Source organism: Salvelinus sp. IW2-2015, linkage group LG35 (genome assembly GCF_002910315.2).
Source record: "Salvelinus sp. IW2-2015 linkage group LG35, ASM291031v2, whole genome shotgun sequence".
Lineage (NCBI taxonomy): Eukaryota > Metazoa > Chordata > Actinopteri > Salmoniformes > Salmonidae > Salvelinus > Salvelinus sp. IW2-2015.
In genome coordinates, this window is record NC_036874.1 from 4,149,381 (window position 1) to 4,167,165 (window position 17,785).

The following is a 17,785-nucleotide window of genomic DNA, read 5'->3' on the forward strand; positions in this document are numbered from 1 at the left end:
ATAAAAATCCATTTAAATTACCGATTGTAATGCAACAAAATAGGAAGAACGCCAAAGGGGGTGAATACTTTTGCARGGCACTGTAAATAGGGGAAATCCATTACGTAAATGGGGCCCCGTGTGAGGAGAATCCCAGTAACTGTACTAATATCTAGATGCATAATGATATCCAACAGTCAGTTTAACTGTTAGGATACAGACTGGACAGGCACATTTCTAGTGTCCACGGTCACTGCTTGATTAGACGAAACCCCCTGAAACCTCTCTCTTTTAGCACCCCTGATTTCAGCGACCATTCCTCCCCATACACACAAAGACCTTGTGTAGTTACAGTTCGCACATGGTGCTAACATGCACATGGAAAAATCTCACTTCCCAAATGAGTCTGTAAACAAGATGTGAAGGCGGTGCCGGCACTATAATTTGCAGAAATAAGTGTCAGGGGGCAGTTATGGCGTTATTTAGTGCACCATAAAGAGCCAGGCTATTGATTCGAGAGCAGAAGCRTCTCCACAGTTATTTCTGTCGTCGTCACTCTCATTAAACTGATCTATAGTGCTCGCTATTCTCCTCTCTGCCCATCTGCCTCTGTGTCGCTTTCAGTGTCTATATCCTCTATCCTTCTCAGTGTTTGTTCATACCTGTCCATATTAGAGGTTGACCGATTATGATTTTTCAATGCCGATACCGATTATTGGAGGACCAAAAAAGCTGATACCGATTAATCGGCCAATTTTTTTATAAATATATTTGTAATGACGACAATTACAACAATACTGAATGAACACTTTTATTTTAACTTAAAATAATACGTAAATAAAATCAATTTAGTCTCAAATAAATAATGAAACATGTTCAATTTGGTTTAAATAATGCAAAAACACAGTGTTGGAGAAAAAAGTAAAAGTGCAATATGTGCCATGTAAAAAAGCTAATGTTTAAGTTCCTTGCTCAGAACATATGAAAGCTCAAATCAAATCAAATGTTATTTGTCACGTGCGCCGAATACAACAGGTGTAGACCTTACAGTGAAATGCTTACTTACAGGCTCTAAATAATAGTGCAGGTGTTAGGTGAACAATAGGTAAGAAAATAAATAAAACTACAGTAAAAAAACAGGCTATACACAGTAGCGAGGCTATAAAAGTAGCAAGGCTACATACAGACACCGGTTAGTCAGGCTGATTGAGGTAGTATGTACATGAATGTATAGTTAAAGTGACTATGCATATATGATGAACAGAGAGTAGCAGTAGCGTAAAAGAGGGGGTGGTGCGTGGCGGGACACAATGCAGATAGCCCGGTTAGCCAATRTGCGGGAGCACTGGTTGGTCGGCCCAATTGAGGTAGTATGTACATGAATGTATAGTTAAAGTGACTATGCATATATGATAAACAGAGAGTAGCAGCAGCGTAAAAATATGCAAATAGTCCGGGTAGCGATTTGATTACCTGTTCAGGAGTCTATGGCTTGGGGGTAAAAACTGTTGAGAAGCCTTTTTGTCCTAGACTTGACACTACGGTACCGCTTGCCATGCGGTAGTAGAGAGAACAGTCTATAACTGGAGTGGCTGGGGTCTTTGACAATTTTTAGGGCCTTCCTCTGACACCGCCTGGTGTAGAGGTCCTGGATGGCAGGCAGCTTAGGCCCAGTGATGTACTGCTCTGCCTTGCGGTCAGAGGCCGAGCAATTGCCGTACCAGGCAGTGATGCAACCAGTCAGGATGCTCTCGATGTTGCAGCTGTAGAACATTGTGAGGATCTCAGGACCCATGCCAAAACTTTTTCGTTTCCTGAGAGGGAATAGGCTTTGTCGTGCCCTTCACGACTGTCTTGGTGTGTTTGGACCATTCTAGTTTGTTGTTGATGTGGACACCGAGGAACTTGAAGCTCACAACCTGATCCACTAAAGCCCCGCCGATGAGAATGGGGACGTGCTCGGTCCTCCTTTTCCCGTAGTCCACAATCATCTCTTTAGTCTTGGTTACGTTGAGGGATAGGTTGTTATTCTGGGACCACCCGGCCAGGTCTTTGACCTCCTCCCTATAGTCTGTCTCTTTGTTGTCGGTGATCAGGCCTACCACTGTTGTGTCGTCTGCAAACTTAATGATGGTGTTGGAGTCGTGCCTGGTCATGCAGTCGTGGGTGAACAGGGAGTACAGGAGGGGACTGAGCACGCACCCCTGTGGAGCTCCTTTGTTGAGGATCAGCGTTGCAGATGTGTTGCTACCTACCCCCACCACCTGGGGGCGGCCCATCAGGAAGTCCAGGATCCAGTTGTAGAGGGAGGTGTTCAGTCCCAGGATCCTTAGATTAGTGATGAGCTTTGAGGGTACTATGGTGTTGAACACTGAGCTGTAGTCACACCATGGCTACGGACGTGAGTGCTACGTGTCTGTGGTCATTTAGGCAGGTTGCCTTTGTGTTCTTGTGCACAGGGAYTATGGTGGTCTGCTTGAAACATGTTGGTATTATAGACTCAATCAGGGACATGTTGAAAATGTCAGTGAAGACACCTGCCAGTTGGTCAGCACATGCCCGGAGCACACGTCCTGGTAATCCGTCTGGTCCTGCAGCCTTGTGTATGTTGACCTGTTTAAAGRTCTTACTCACGTCGGCTACGGACAGCGTGATCACACAGTCGTCCGGAACAGCTGATGCTCTCATACATGCTTCAGTGTTGCTTGCCTCAAAGCGAGCACAGAAGTGATTTAGCTCATCTGGTAGGTTCGTGTCACTGGGCAGCTCACGGCTGTGCTTCCCTTTGTAGTCTGGTGGTTCCTTTTAACATGAGTCTTCAATATTCCCAGTTAAGAAGTTGTAGGTTGTAGTTATTATAGGAATTATAGGACTATTTCTCTCTATACCATTTGTTTTTCATATACCTTTGACTATTGGATGTTCTTATAGGCACTATAGTATTGCCAGCCTAATCTCGGGAGTTGATAGGCTTGAAGTCATAAACAGCGCAATGCTTGAAGCACAGCGAAGAGCTGCTGGCAAATGCAGGAATGTGCGGTTTGAATAATACTTACGAGCCTGCTGCTGCCTACCACCACTCAGTCAGACTGCTCTATAAAATATCAAATCATAGACTTAATTATCATATAATAAACACACAGAAAAACGAGCCTTAGGTCATTAATAGGGTCAAATCCGGAAACTATCATTTCGAAAACAAAACGTTTATTCTTTCAGTAAAAATACGGAACCGTTCCGTATTTTTTCGATCGGGCAGCCACCCCAAGTCTAAATATTGCTGTTACATTGCACAACCTTCAATGTTATGTCATAATTATGTAAAATTCTGGCAAATTAATGACGGTCTTTGTTAGGAAGAAATGGTCTTCACACAGTTCGCAACGAGCCAGGCAACCCAAACTGCTGCATATACCCTGACTCTGCTTGCACAGAACGCAAGAGAAGTGACACAATTTCCCTAGTTAAAAGAAATCCATGTTAGCAGGCAATATTAACTAAATATGCAGGTTTTAAAAAATTTACTTGTGTGTTGATTTTAAGAAAGGCATTGATGTTTATGGTTAGGTACACATTGATGCAATGACAGTGCTTTTTTCGCGAATGAGCTTGTTAAATCATCACCCGTTTAGCGAAGTAGGCTGTGATTCAATGATAAATGAACAGGCACTGCATTGATTATATGCAACGCAGGACAAGCTAGATAAACTAGTAATATCATCAACCATGTCTAGTTAACTAGTGATTATGTTAAGATTGATTGTTTTTTATAAGATAAGTTTAATGCTAGCTAGCAACTTGCCTTGGCTCCTTGCTGCACTCGTGTAACAGGTGAAGTTATTTGGATTTTTACGAATTATCTTTGAAAGAAAAATGGACGTTTCTTTTTTTGCTCAGTTTATATCCTCTCTAACCCTCACTGTGTGTTCATAGTTCGTACCTGTCAATGTTTCCCCTCTCTATGACTATGTAATGCTGTGCCCTTCTGTCTGTCTCTCTCTGTCTTTCATTATGTTTCTGTATAACATACTATAGTCTACTCCAGSTAGAGTATGTGGGAGTACTGAAAAGAGCTATACAAATAAAGATATTATTATTAGGGATTATTATTATTATTATGTGAGAGTACTGTAGTGTAGTACCGGTACTTTCTTCAAAATCAGTCAACAGCATCAAGGAGAATGGAAGGATGCCCAACAACCAACAACAATGGCAGCCAAACTGAATTTGTTGTTGGTACATACTCGGAACGCTTAATTCTGTTTAAACTCTGTTTGTTTATTTGGATCCTGTTTCTGGTACAAGAACTGGCAGACTATACCAGGCTTATGGCTGCGTCTGCTTTGGCAAGAACCCAGGCGGTTCTGCTAAGCCTGTACTCTTCCTCTTCTATAGGGCTCAGTGTATACGCACGCACGCACGCACGCACGCACGCACGCACACACCAACACCAACACCAACACCAACTTGAGAAATTCCATCTCATCTGCTCCAAATGATTTGGTACAAATCTAATCACCTGAAGTACTGATTATGTGAAGCTACAAGTGAACAAAAATCATTACTTGTGGTTGGAATTCCATTTCCATTTCATTGTCCAAACTGAAGAAAAAAAAATTCTGTAAAAAGATAATGTGAAGGAACAGCAATATACAATATATTAAGAACACCTGCTCTTTCCATGACATAGACTGACCAGGTGAATCCAGGTGAACGCTATGATGGCTTATTCATTTCACTTGTTAAATCCACTTCAATCAGTGTAGATGAAGGAGAGGAGACAGGTTAAAGAAGGATTTTCAAGCCTTGAGACAATTGATACATGGATTGTGTATGTGTGCCATTCAGAGGGTGAATGGGCAAGACAAAAAATGTAAGTGCCTTTGAACGGGATATGGTAGTAGGTRTGAGGCGCACCGGTTTGTGTCAAGAACTGCAATGCTGCTGGGTTTTTCATGCTCAACAGTTTCCCCTGTTTATCAAGAATGGTCCACCACCCGAAGGACATCAAGCCAACTTGACACAACTGTGGGAAACATTGGAGTCAACATGGGTCAGCATCCCTGTAGAGTGCTTTTCGGCACCATGCCCTAACGGATTGAGCCTGTTCGTAGGGCAAAAGGGGGTCCAACTCAATATTAGGAAGATGTTCCTAATGTTTTCTATACACAATGGCTTGTACACAATGGCTTGCTCTGTGATAAACACACATTGAGCAAGAAATAGTCAAGTATTGGTTGCCTAACCAACATACCACATACAGGGAAACTGAAGTGGTTAAAAGCCTTTTCAGATCATACCAACAGAAGTAATCGGAAATTAGGAACATTAAGAGAACATTGATTTACCCATCTACARTATTTCAGCCACAGTTATATAAGAAGATAAATCCTTTTCCCACCACATTTCCGCTTGACAGAAAATACTTAAAGATCGATTTGCGGAAAAAAATGTTGAATTTGCTGTCTTGTTGCTATGAACGTTGCAAGTCAATGTCAGTCACTTTCATAGTGTGTCCTCTGACTATGACTCCAATTATTGATCCAATTCAAGAAAGAAGCCTTCCTGCACATTACTGACACTCCAATTAAAAAGCTGTGTTTTTGTAGAATCCCTRTACATTCTCTGAGTTTACCCCAAATTCTTATCACAAAATAAAACTATTGAACGCATCCACTAAACGCATCCTTAAAGGTCAAGTTAGCCCTTTACAACCAAATCTCTTTTTATATAAATGGCATGCTGTCCAGACACAATTTTTTTGCGATTTCACTTGTTTTTGATAAAGTTACCCCAACCAGCGATAAAGTTCCTTATCCTGGTTTGCAGATATCAAATGTTAATGTTATTAGTCACAGGTGTTTCACCTTACAGTGAAATGCTTACTTACAAGCCCCTAACCAACAATGTAGTATAACAAATATGAATAAGAATAAGAAATAAAAGTAACAATGTTCATAATGACACAATTTCATGTGTACAACATCTCAAGACTTGCATCACTATACTGAGAACTTTCCCGAATCTAAAAGGAATAATTTGGGTGTTTTTGGAGCATTTGTTGATGTTTTTCAGAGCCCAATACTGCACAATGAGGATGAGGAAGTGAATCGCTGGTTGGGGTAAGTTTCTCAAAAACAAGTGAAATCTGAAAAAAAGTATCTGGACGCTTCTATAACATTTAATTTACATTTGGTTTAAAAAAAGCTAAATTCTCTTTTAACGTGTTGTGCCATATTCTCAGGGTCTGCACTTCGTCTCAGGCCTCTATGCAGATTACAATCAGAATAGAATGTCAATATAGCAATCAATACGCCAATATAGTACATGTATAACAATATCAATACTATTTTTTGGGCTGTTGCTGGTTTATAAACAGCAGTAGTATTGGATGGTTTAGGAGGCTTACCTCTGGGGTTCTGGTTTCATTTTCTTGCTGACACAGCGATGATGATGATGAGGAGGGTGAGGATGAAGCCTCCCGCCACCAGCATGTAACACTTCCTCTTCCTAATCTGCCTCTGTGGGTCAGATCAGATTAGATTCAATTAGAAAACTATAGAATCTGCAACATATTCAATACATACAACACAAACATTTAATCTCCTCCCTGGAGTTACACACCAAATACTTTCCCAACATTCCCACCTAAATAGACACCATGCAGGCACCCATCGTAATACCAGGTGAAATGGCTGAAACACAATTGTGGGTTATTGGGTTACACTAGGTTTGTACATCAGAATGTATTTTCAGAAATAACTTATCATAAAGACTTGATTTGAGTTTGGTCAAGTGCTTGGTGATTAATGATGAGAGAAACCATTAAGAGCCAGTRGTGTCTGATCACAGAACACAGAAACAACAACATTTTCCTTCACATGCACTCTATCCTCTTTTTCATTAGAAGGGGTTATATCTATGGACTGGGAATTGTTTCAACATCATTTATCAACTTTTTTTCTTCTAATATTGCCTGTGGTGTAACTTCAAACTTGAAATGGTTCAAACAACTTCCCCACATAGAACACAAGCTGTGTTATCCGACCATGTTCATAACTCTCAATGTGTAGTAACAAAATATATTTTAAAAAATGAATGAAAAATAACCTCAACTAGAAATGAAAATAACTAAAATGGAGAACAGGGGTTAGAGATATTTATATATTTCCCTGGCTCCTAGCCTCCTCGGGCGATAGGTGATGTGTCAGAGCAGGGAGGTGAGACCAGAATGTTGTTTTCAAATGCTTTTTCTTTCTCTTTTTTCCTCCCCGTTTTCCGCTACAAAGGCAGTGAGAGCGGCTACGTTAGACCAGAGCTGGGTCTGGAGTCTTTAAATCCTGACTCGCTTCAAAGCAATTCATCTTCTGAGACTCGAAACAGGCTTTCTATGTGGAAAGAGAGAGAGAGAGAGAGAGAGAGAGAGAGAGAGAGACGGGAAAAAAACTGCTGTCGAGTAATTTTCAGTTTAAACGTTCCACTCCACAACAATTTGCATAAGCAGTCCTGCGTCTGTGATAAGAAGATTGGTAATTTTCAAAGGCTCTGTGGGGATTGAGAATTAAAAGCCTTTCTCCGCTATCTCCTCTCTTGCAGCTGGCCACCACAGATTCCCCGGCTTCTCTCTCACATTTCCTTATAAACTGTGCCTTATAAACTTTCTCTCCCATCCTCTCTCCCTTTTCCTGCTTGCACAGAGCAGTCACACGGTGCAGAGTCTCTCTCTCTCCCTCCCTCTCTCTTTCTCATCCCTATTCCACTCTTATTTAGGGAGAACAGAAAAATAAATAAGGTATAGAGAGGGAAAAATGGTTTATTATAACAAAGGAACTGTTGCAGTATTTTTAAACTGGAATTGTCCAGCCACAGGGCTGTGAGAGAGGAATGGGTGAGGGAGGCACACAGAGAGCAGAGGGGGGGGGGGGACTGAGACAGAACTGAGACAAGGAAGAAATGGTCTTATCACTCATTTCCTAATCCCCAGGGGAGTGTGTCCTGTAGGCTTGTGGTTGATGACCATGTACACTGCATTCCCCTGGAAGGAAGAGAGGGGAGGAGAGGAGTAGAGAGTATCTCCCCGGTTCTATTCCGCTCAGTCTGAATGACCAAGAACAGGACAAACCTTAACCTCAAGCATTTGGTCAAATGACTCCTCATAGTCTCATTTGTCTATTCTTGCATTACTCCATATGTCCCCATCTCCCTATCTCTCCCTCTCCCCCTCTCTATCTCTCTCTCTGCCGCTTGCCCACCCGTGCTTGTTCCCGCTGGCTCTCATCCCTGATCCTTTCAGTCTCAGTGTTGTCATTGTCATGGCGAGGTTCTAAGAAATCCCCTTTGTTAGCATAAAGGTCAGGTCAAGGACAAGCAGCAGCTGGGTTAGAATGAGCTAGAGAGGGGCTGAAAGAGAAATGAGCTTTATACAATATGTGGCACCTTGAATCCACTCAGTTTATCTCTGAGCCAAAGTCAGAGGAGCGGAGTAAGACCTCTGCTGAAGAAAGCTTGATCTCTTGGTGAAGATGCGTTTGGAAATGGTCACCAACGCCAAAATGTTAACATCTTTTTCTGGCTATACCGTAACATTGTTTCATGTCTCCAAACATGACAATGTGGCACCAGTTATGTGTACATTCCCAAGCATATTGCCATCTAAAGGTGTTCATGCATTTCACAACCATGCCAGGGACAGGGTGTACTGCCTCAGGGTGTGGGAAGCATGAGGCTACTACACTGCATCCTCACAGTCCAAGATGATCCTCACCGCGGTTATTAGCAGCTGCAAGTCATGTCAGACCGTGTGCCAGCACGCTCCAAACTCATCACCATTTCTCTCATACAGATAGACAATCTCACATTGAGTTTCTGGGAGGGGAAAGCTATTTACCTTATGTGTGACATTAGAAATGTCTTAATAATACAATAATAATGGCAAGCAATGATTACTGACATAATATTTTTCCTCCTTTATCGCATATGGAAGAGGAAAACTAGCTGCCTCCTTTGTAATGGGATTATGTGAAATGTGTACAATCAAAATCCCAGTCAACCCTGATAATGATATATAAAAGGAGCAGCAAACAAACACTCACGGCCAGTCCTGGGACCCTCAGTGGACCTGTGACAGCCTCCCTGTCACTTGTCACTGTCTCTGCTGCATCGCCTCAGACTGCACCACAAACCCCTGCTTGTCCCCGTCCCCATCCCTGTTCCTGCATCGCCTCAGACTGCACCACAAACCTCTCCCCGTTCCCATCTCTGTCCTTGCATCGCATCAGAGAGCACCACAAACCGTTCCCTGTCCCCGTCCTTATCCCTTTCCTGCATCGCCTCAGACTGCACCACAAACCTCTCCCCGTTCCCATCTCTGTCCTTGCATCGCATCAGAGAGCACCACAAACCGTTCCCTGTCCCCGTCCTTATCCCTGTCCTGCATCGCCTCAGACTGCACCACAAACCCCTGCCTGTCCCCATCCCTATTCCTGCATTGCCTCAGACTGCACCACAAACCTCTCCCTGTCCCTGTCCCGGTCCCCGTTCCCATCCCTGTCCCTGCATCGCCTCAGACAGCACCACAAACCTATCCCTGTCCCTGTCCCTGTCCCAGTCCCTGTCCCTGCATCGCCTCAGACAGGACCACAAACCTCTTCCTGTCCCTGTCCCCGTCCCTGTCCCTGCATCGCCTCAGACAGCACCACAAACCTCTCCCTGTCCCTGTTCCCATCCCAGTCGCTGTCCCTGCATCGCCTCMGCATCGCCTCAGACAGCACCACAAACCTCTCCCTGTCCCTGTCCCTGCAACGCCTCAGACAGCACCACAAACCTCTCAATGTCCCCATCCCGGTCCCTGTCTCTGCATTGCCTCAGACAGCACCATAAACCTCTTCCTCTCCCTGTCTCTGTCCCTGTCCCTGTCCCCGTCCTTGTCCCTACTCTAGACTTCCGGCGCCGACAGAGATGGCCGCCTCGCTTCGCGTTCCTAGGAAACTATGCAGTATTTCGTTTTTTTACGTGTTATTTCTTACATTGGTACCCCAGGTAATCTTAGGTTTTATTACATACAGTCGGGAGGAACTACTGAATATAAGAGCAACGTCAACTCACCATCATTACGACCAGGAATACGACTTTCCCGAAGCGGATCCTCTGTTCTGCCCACCACCCAGGACAATGGATCGGATCCCGGCTGGCGAACCAAAACAACGTCACCGTAAAAGGGACAGACGAAGCGGTCTTCTGGTCAGGCACCGGAGACGGGCACATCGCGCACCGCTCCCTAGCATACTACTCTCCAATGTCCAGTCTCTTGACAACAAGGTTGATGAAATCCGAGCAAGGGTAGCATTTCAGAGAGACATAAGAGACTGTAACGATCTTTGCTTCATGGAAACATGGCTCACTCGAGACACGCTATCGAAGTCAGTACAGCCAGCTGGTTTCTTCACGCATCGCGCCGACAGAAACAAGCATCTTTCTGGTAAGAAGAGGGGCAGGGGGGTATGCCTTATGATTAATGAGACGTGGTGTGATCATAACAACATACAGGAACTGAAGTCCTTCTGTTCACCTGACTTAGAATTCCTCACAATCAAATGTCGACCGCATTATCTTCCAAGAGAATTCTCTTTGATTATAATCACAGCCGCATATATTCCCCCCCAAGCAGACACATCGACAGCCCTGAACGAACTTTATTTGACTCTATTGTGGGTCGTCAGCTACATGGGAAACACCTGGGCCCGGTGTCTCCCAGGATAAATACACCACTTCCCCATTCATGGAGGAGACTCTCTCCATGCAGACACCGTCATAGATTTTGTTGTGGCTTTTTGTGGCTTTTTGGTTGTTTGCTTTAGCAGCTTTCAACATACCACATTATCACATTTATGCAAGCAAAACACTCACTTACAWTACTGATTACTGATTACACACACCATTGTTAATTGCATTTAGGTTACCCTAGTTAATAAATATATTTTGTTATTCCTTATCTCCACGTTGTCTCCCTTTTGTTACGGGCTTTGAGCCGGGTTCGTGACACTATGAAACTGGAAATCACATATCCTGAGGCTGCATTCATTGTAGCTGGGGATTTTAACAAGGCTAATCTAAAAACAAAACTCCCTAAATTCTATCAGCATATCGATTGTGCTACCAGGGCTGGTAAAACCCTAGATCATTGTTATTCTAACATCCGCGACGCATATAAGGCCCTCCCCCACCCCTCCTTTTGGAAAAGCTGACCACGACTCCATTTTGTCGCTCCCAGCCTATAGACAGAGACTAAAACAGGACGCTCCCGCRCTCAGGTCTGTTCAACGCTGGTCCGACCAATCTGATTCCACGCTTCAAGATTGCTTCGATCACGTGGATTGGGATATGTTTTCCGCACTGCGTCAAACAACAACATTGACAAATACGCTAATTCGGTGAGCGAGTTTATCAGCAAGTGCATCGGCGATGTCGTACCCACAGCAACTATTAAAACATTCCCAAACCAGAAACTGTGGATTGATGGCTGCATTCGCGCGAAACTGAAAGCGCGAACCACTGCTTTTAACCAGGGCAAGGTGACCGGAAACATGACCGAATAAAAACAGTGTAGCTATTCCCTCCGCAAGCAATCAAACAAGCTAAGTGTCAGTATAGAGACAAAGTAGAGTCGCAATTTAACGGCTCAGACACAAGAGGTATGTGGCAGGGTCTACAGTCAACCACGGATTACAAAAAGAAAACCAGCCCCGTCGCGGACCAGGATGTCTTGCTTCCAGACAGCCTTGCTTGTTAACCCTCGCAAGGCTGCAGGCCCAGACGGCATCCCCAGCCGCGTCCTCAGAGCATGCGCAGACCAGCTGGCTGGTGTATTCAATCAATCCCTATCCCAGGCTGCTGTTCCCACATGCTTCAAGAGGGTCACCATTGTTCTTGTTCCCAAGAAAGCTAAGGTAACTGAGCTAAACGACTACGGCCCCGTAGCACTCACTTCCGTCATCATAAAGTGCTTTGAGAGACTAGTCAAGGACCATATCACCTCCACCCTACCTGACACCCTAGACCCACTCCAATTTGCTTACCGMCCCAATAGGTCCACAGACGACGCAATCGCAACCACACTGCAAACTGCCCTAACCCATCTGGACAAGAGGAATACCTATGTGAGAATGCTGTTCATCGACTACAGCTCAGCATTTAACACCATAGTACCCTCCAAACTCGTCATCAAGCTCGAGACGATGGGTCTCGACCCCGCCCTGTGCAACTGGGTACTGGACTTCCTGGTGTCAGGAAAATAACCTCACACTCAACGTCAACAAAACAAAGGAGATGATCGTGGACTTCATGAAACAGCAGAGGGAGCACTCCCCTATCCACATCGACGGGACAGTAGTGGAGAAGGTAGTAAGTTTTAAGTTCCTCGGCGTACACATCACGGACAAACTGAATTGGTCCACCCACCCAGACAGCGTGGTGAAGAGGGCGCAGCAGCGCCTCTTCAACCTCAGGAGGCTGAAGAAATTCTGCTTGTCACCAACAGCACAAACTTTTACAGATGTGTAAATCGAGAGCATCCTGTCGGGCTGTATCACCGCCTGGTACGGCAACTGCTCAGCCCACAACCGTAAGGCTCTCCAGAGGGTAGTGGGGTCTGCACAACGCATTACCGGGGGCAAACTACCTTCCCTCCAGGACACCTACACCACCCGATGTCACAGGAAGGCCATAAAGATCATCAAGGACAACAACCACCCGAGCCAGTGCCTGTTCACCCTGCTATCATCCAGAAGGCGAGGTCAGTACAGGTGCATCAAAGCAGGGACCGAGAGACTGAAAAACAGCTTCTATCTCAAGGCCATCAGACTGTTAAAAACAGCCACCACTAACATTGAGTGGCTGCTGCCAACATATTGACTCAACTCAAGCCACTTTAATAATGGAAAAATTGATGTAAAAAATGTATCACTAGCCACTTTAAACAATGCCACTTAATATAATGTTTACATACCCTACATTACTCATCTCATATGTATATACTGTACTCTATACCATCTACTGCATCTTGCCATCTTTATGTAATACATGTATCACTAGCCACTTTAAACAATGCCACTTTTATTTGTTTACATACCCTTCATTACTCATCTCATATGTATTGTCATGACGTTGGCCTGTGGGTAAGGTTTATGACTCCCCCATAAATACCTTTCTCCCTTCCCTCTCTCTCTTGACTCTACAGAGGGACTCTTGAATAGCTTTTGTTAAAACTTCTTATGACTGCAATCCCGTTAACGGGATGATATGACAACAACCAGTGAATGTGCATGGCGCCAAATTCAAACAACAGAAATCTAATAATTAAAATTCCTCAAACATACATGTATCTTATACCATTTTAAAGGTAATCTTGTTGTTAATCCCACCAACGTGTCTGATTTCAAATAGGCTTTACAGCGAAAGCACCACAAACGATTATGTTAGGTCACCGCAAAATCGCAGAAAAACACAGCCATTTTTCCAGCCAAAGACAGGAGTCACAAAAAGCAAAAATAGAGATAAATTAATTACTAACCTTTGATTATCTTAATCAGATGACACTCATAGGACTTCATGTTACACAATACATATATGTTTTGTTCTATAAAGTTCATATTTATATCCAAAAACCTCAGTTTACATTGGCACCATGTTCAGAAATGCCTCCAAAATATCCGGAGAAATTGCAGAGAGCCACGTCAAATGACATAAATACTCATCATAAACTTTTATGAAAGATACATGTTTTACATAGAATTAAAGATACACTTGTTCTTAATGCAACTGCTGTGTCAGATTTCAAAAAGCTTAACGGGAAAAGCACAATATTCAATAATCTGAGAACAGCGTTCAGCCACAAAAGGAAGCCATACAGTTACCCGCCAAATTGTGCAGTCAACAAAACTAATAAAAAGCATTATAAATCTTCACTTACCTTTGCTGATCTTTGTCGGAATGCACTCCCAAGACTCCCACTTTCACAATACATTTTTGTTTTGTTCGGTAATGTCCATCATTTATGTCCAAATAGCTATTTTTGTTAGCGTGTTTAGTAAACAAATCCAAAGTTAGGAAGTGCGTTCACTAAAAGCAGACGAAATGTCAAAAAGTTCCATAACAGTCAGTAGAAACATGTCAAACGATGTATTGAATCAATCTTTAGAATGTTTTTAACATAAATCTTCAATAAAGTTCCAACCGGAACTTGGGTTGAAAATCGACCAACCTCAGATTTCCCACTTCCTGTTTGGATTCTTTCTCAGGTTTTTGCCTGCCATATGAGTTCTGTTATACTCACAGACATCATTCAAACAGTTTTAGAAACTTCAGAGTGTTTTCTATCCAATAGTAATAATAATATGCATGTATTAGCAACTGGGACTGAGGAGCAGGCAGTTTACTATGGGCACCTCTGGGCACCTTTCATCCAAGCTACTCAATACTGCCCCTGCAGCCATAAGATGTTTTAACGGAGTCTGGGAACATCAAATAAATTAGGGGGGGAAATTAACCATATTTTGGTAATCCGACCAGTTGAACATATGCGTTGGTACTTAATGAATATGATGTCAGTTTGGTTGTCATCTGAAACATTCTCATCAATGATAGGATAACATAAACTCTACAGTGGAAAGTCTACATATTATAGTTATCAGATTCACATGGAATTGTTGGGCAATTTAAATATTTGAATATAAAATTATTGGTGAAAAGATTAAATGTAATTTTAGTGAGAGATTCCAAATGAGAGATTTGGGTATTCATAAGGTTAGGGCTCTGCTCAATCAGTGGCCCGCCCCTGTGAAGAGACATGGGTTATAAAACTATGAAAACACACCCTTCTCCCTCCACTATATAAAGCCCTTGACAAAAATGTAACCTCCTGTTCCGAGGACGTGAGGACGACGGTCCATACGTTAAAAAGGACTAACATGTCAACTACAGAACTAAGCTAACCTCAGCGTGAGCTTTGGTTGTGAATGGTATGAACGTTGAACTCTTATTCACTAAAGAAGTGAGACATCCTGGCCGTTGAGTTAGCAACAGCAGCTGTAAACGTGGGCTAGGAAAGGACAGACAGAGTATTCCGTCTACCACACAACGACGACGCTACAATGTATCCCGTTCACCACCAGAGACACTCTTCAAAGGACAAAGGACTCTGTTGGGCAACACGGCCTTCCATCTACCACCAACCTATTGAAGCACAGCTCAGAGTAAATATTCAGTGCATTTTCCTTTTCCAAATGGGCGGTAATTTAGAATGCATAAGATCCTGTATTTACGATAGCATGGCTTCTCCCTTTGTTCCTCAGTCTTCCCGCTCTTTCACTCAAACCCAACCCACTTTCCTTTGTGTTCCTCTGCTCCGTCCACCAGGGACGTTTTCCTTTATGACATTATTGGTCATCAAGGCATGATTCATTCTGTGTATATGTAATTCTGTGTGATTAGTTAGGTATTTAGTAAATAAATAATTAAACACAATTTTGTATTGCTGATTCAACTTGTTAGCCAGGGTTCGTGAAGATAAGATAAGAATTTACAACTTTCAGTTGAGACTGAAATAAGGTGACGATTAATATTGACTGCTATTGATGTAAAATATTACTAGGTCTTTAAGAGTTTATTCGGCAGATAACAGCTCTATAAATATTATTTTGTGGTGCCCCGACTTTCTAGTTAATAACATTTACATGATTAGCTCAATCAGGTAATATTAATTACAGAGAAAGGATTTTATAGAATAGCATGTCATATCACTTAATCCGGCATAGCCAAAGACACGACAGTATATACTGTACTCTATACCATCTACTGCATCTTGCCTATGCCGCTCTGTACCATCACTCATTCACATATTTTTATGTACATATTCTTCATCCCTTTACACTTGTGTGTATAAGGTAGTTGTTGTGAAATTGTTAGGTTATTACTGCATTGTCGGAACTAGAAGCACAAGCATTTCGCTACACTCGCATTAACATCTGCTAACCATGTGTATGTGACAAATAAGATTTGATTTGATTTGCATTGCCTCAGACAGCACCATAAACCTCTCCCTGTTCCTGTCCTCATCCCTGTCCCTGTATCGCCTCAGACAAGAGCACAAACCTCTCCCTGTCCCTGTCCTCATCCCTGTCCCGGTCCCTGTCCCGGTCCTCAGACAGCAGCACAAATCTCTTCCTGTCCCTGTCCCTGCATCGCCTCAGACAGCACCACAATCCTCTCCCTCTCCCTGTCCCTGTCCCTGTCTCGGTCCCTGTCCCTGTCTCGGTCCCTGTCCCTGTCTCGGTCCCTGTCCCTGTCTCGGTCCCTGCATCGTCTCAGACAGCACCACAATCCTCTTCCTCTCCCTGTCCCTGTCTCGGTCCCTGTCCCTGTCTTGGTCCCTGCATCGTCTCAGACAGCACCACTAACTTTAGCCCAGCTGCACTCTGGTATTCTGGCTGTGTTTCTCATATATCTGTGTCTATGTTTCTCATGTATCTGTGTCTATGAAATGGGCTTATTTTGTAAGACAAACACATCGGCTGTACGTTACATGAATATGTATAGAGCACGGTTTCCCTAGTGAGAATCATATAATGGAAATAATGTAACGTTTTAAAGCACCAAGTAGAATTTTGCTTTCAACTCCAATTCTGAAGTTTTCACAGATGGATAGAGACGGGGAGGATGTTGAATTGTTGATCAAGTAGAGAACTGACCTTCTGGGGAAATGATTGTTGTTAAAGAACTATATAAAGGACAGACCTGCTGCACCTCCTTTCCTGCTCCAAGACTAAAAGCATCAATAGATAAGTATGTTGACTGTCTGTCTGCCCAGAGATATTTCCTCTGTGGATGTTTTAGTGTGTATTGACCTTGTATCAAATCAAATTGTATTGGTCGCGTACACATATTATGTTATCGCGGGTGTAGCGAAATGCTTATGTTCCTATCTCCAAAAGTGCAGTAATATGTAAGAATGATACAAGCAAATCCCCCAAATAAAAATGTATTAATAAATAAATATAGAAATATTAGAACAAGCAGTGTCAGAGTGCGGAATATAAACATACACTGAGTGTACAAAACATTAGGAACACCTTCCTAACATTGAGTTGCACCCCCTTTTGCCCTCAATTCGTTGGGGCATGGACACTACAAGGTGTTCGAAAGCATTCCACAGGGATGCTGGCCCATGTTGACTCCAATGCTTCCCACAGTTGTGTCAAGTTGGCTGGATGTTCTTTGGRTGGTGGACCCTTCTTGATGCACACAGGAAACTATTGAGCGTGAAAAACTCAGCAGCGTTGCAGTTCTTGACACAGTCAAACCAGTGTGCCTGGCACCTACTACCATACTCCGTTCAAAGGCACTTAAATTCCTTCTCTGAATGGCACACATACACAATCCATGTCCCAATTGTCTCAAGGCTTAGCAATCCTTCTTTTACCTCTCTCCTCCCTTTCATCTAAACTGATTGAAGTGGATTTAATAAGTGACATCAATAAGGGATCATACTCACCTGGATTCACCCGGTCAGTCTATGTCAGTGTTTTGTACACTCAGTGTATATGTCCTGTATATGATGGTGTGTATAGACATTATGGACAGTATATGAATAGAAAAGGTGTGTACAGCAGTAGTTATATAGGATGAGCCTTGACTAGAATGCAGTATACATATGAAGTGGGTAAAACACTATGTAAATATTATTAAAGTGACCAGTGTTCAATGACTATATACATAGGGCAGCAGTCTCGAAGGTGCAGGGTAGAGTACCGAG

General features: G+C 43.1%; 1 protein-coding gene across 1 annotated transcript in view; it reads right to left on the reverse strand.

Moving 5' to 3' along the window:
• The window catches only part of LOC111958728 (syntaxin-12-like), a 61,845-nt gene that overhangs the window by 26,333 nt on the left and 17,727 nt on the right, over window positions 1–17,785 (reverse strand). The window contains exon 3 of the mRNA XM_023979971.2: window positions 6,389–6,500. Within this exon, the coding sequence (XP_023835739.1) occupies window positions 6,405–6,500 (96 nt within the window). The 3' untranslated portion in view covers window positions 6,389–6,404. The remainder of the gene's footprint in view (window positions 1–6,388; window positions 6,501–17,785) is intronic.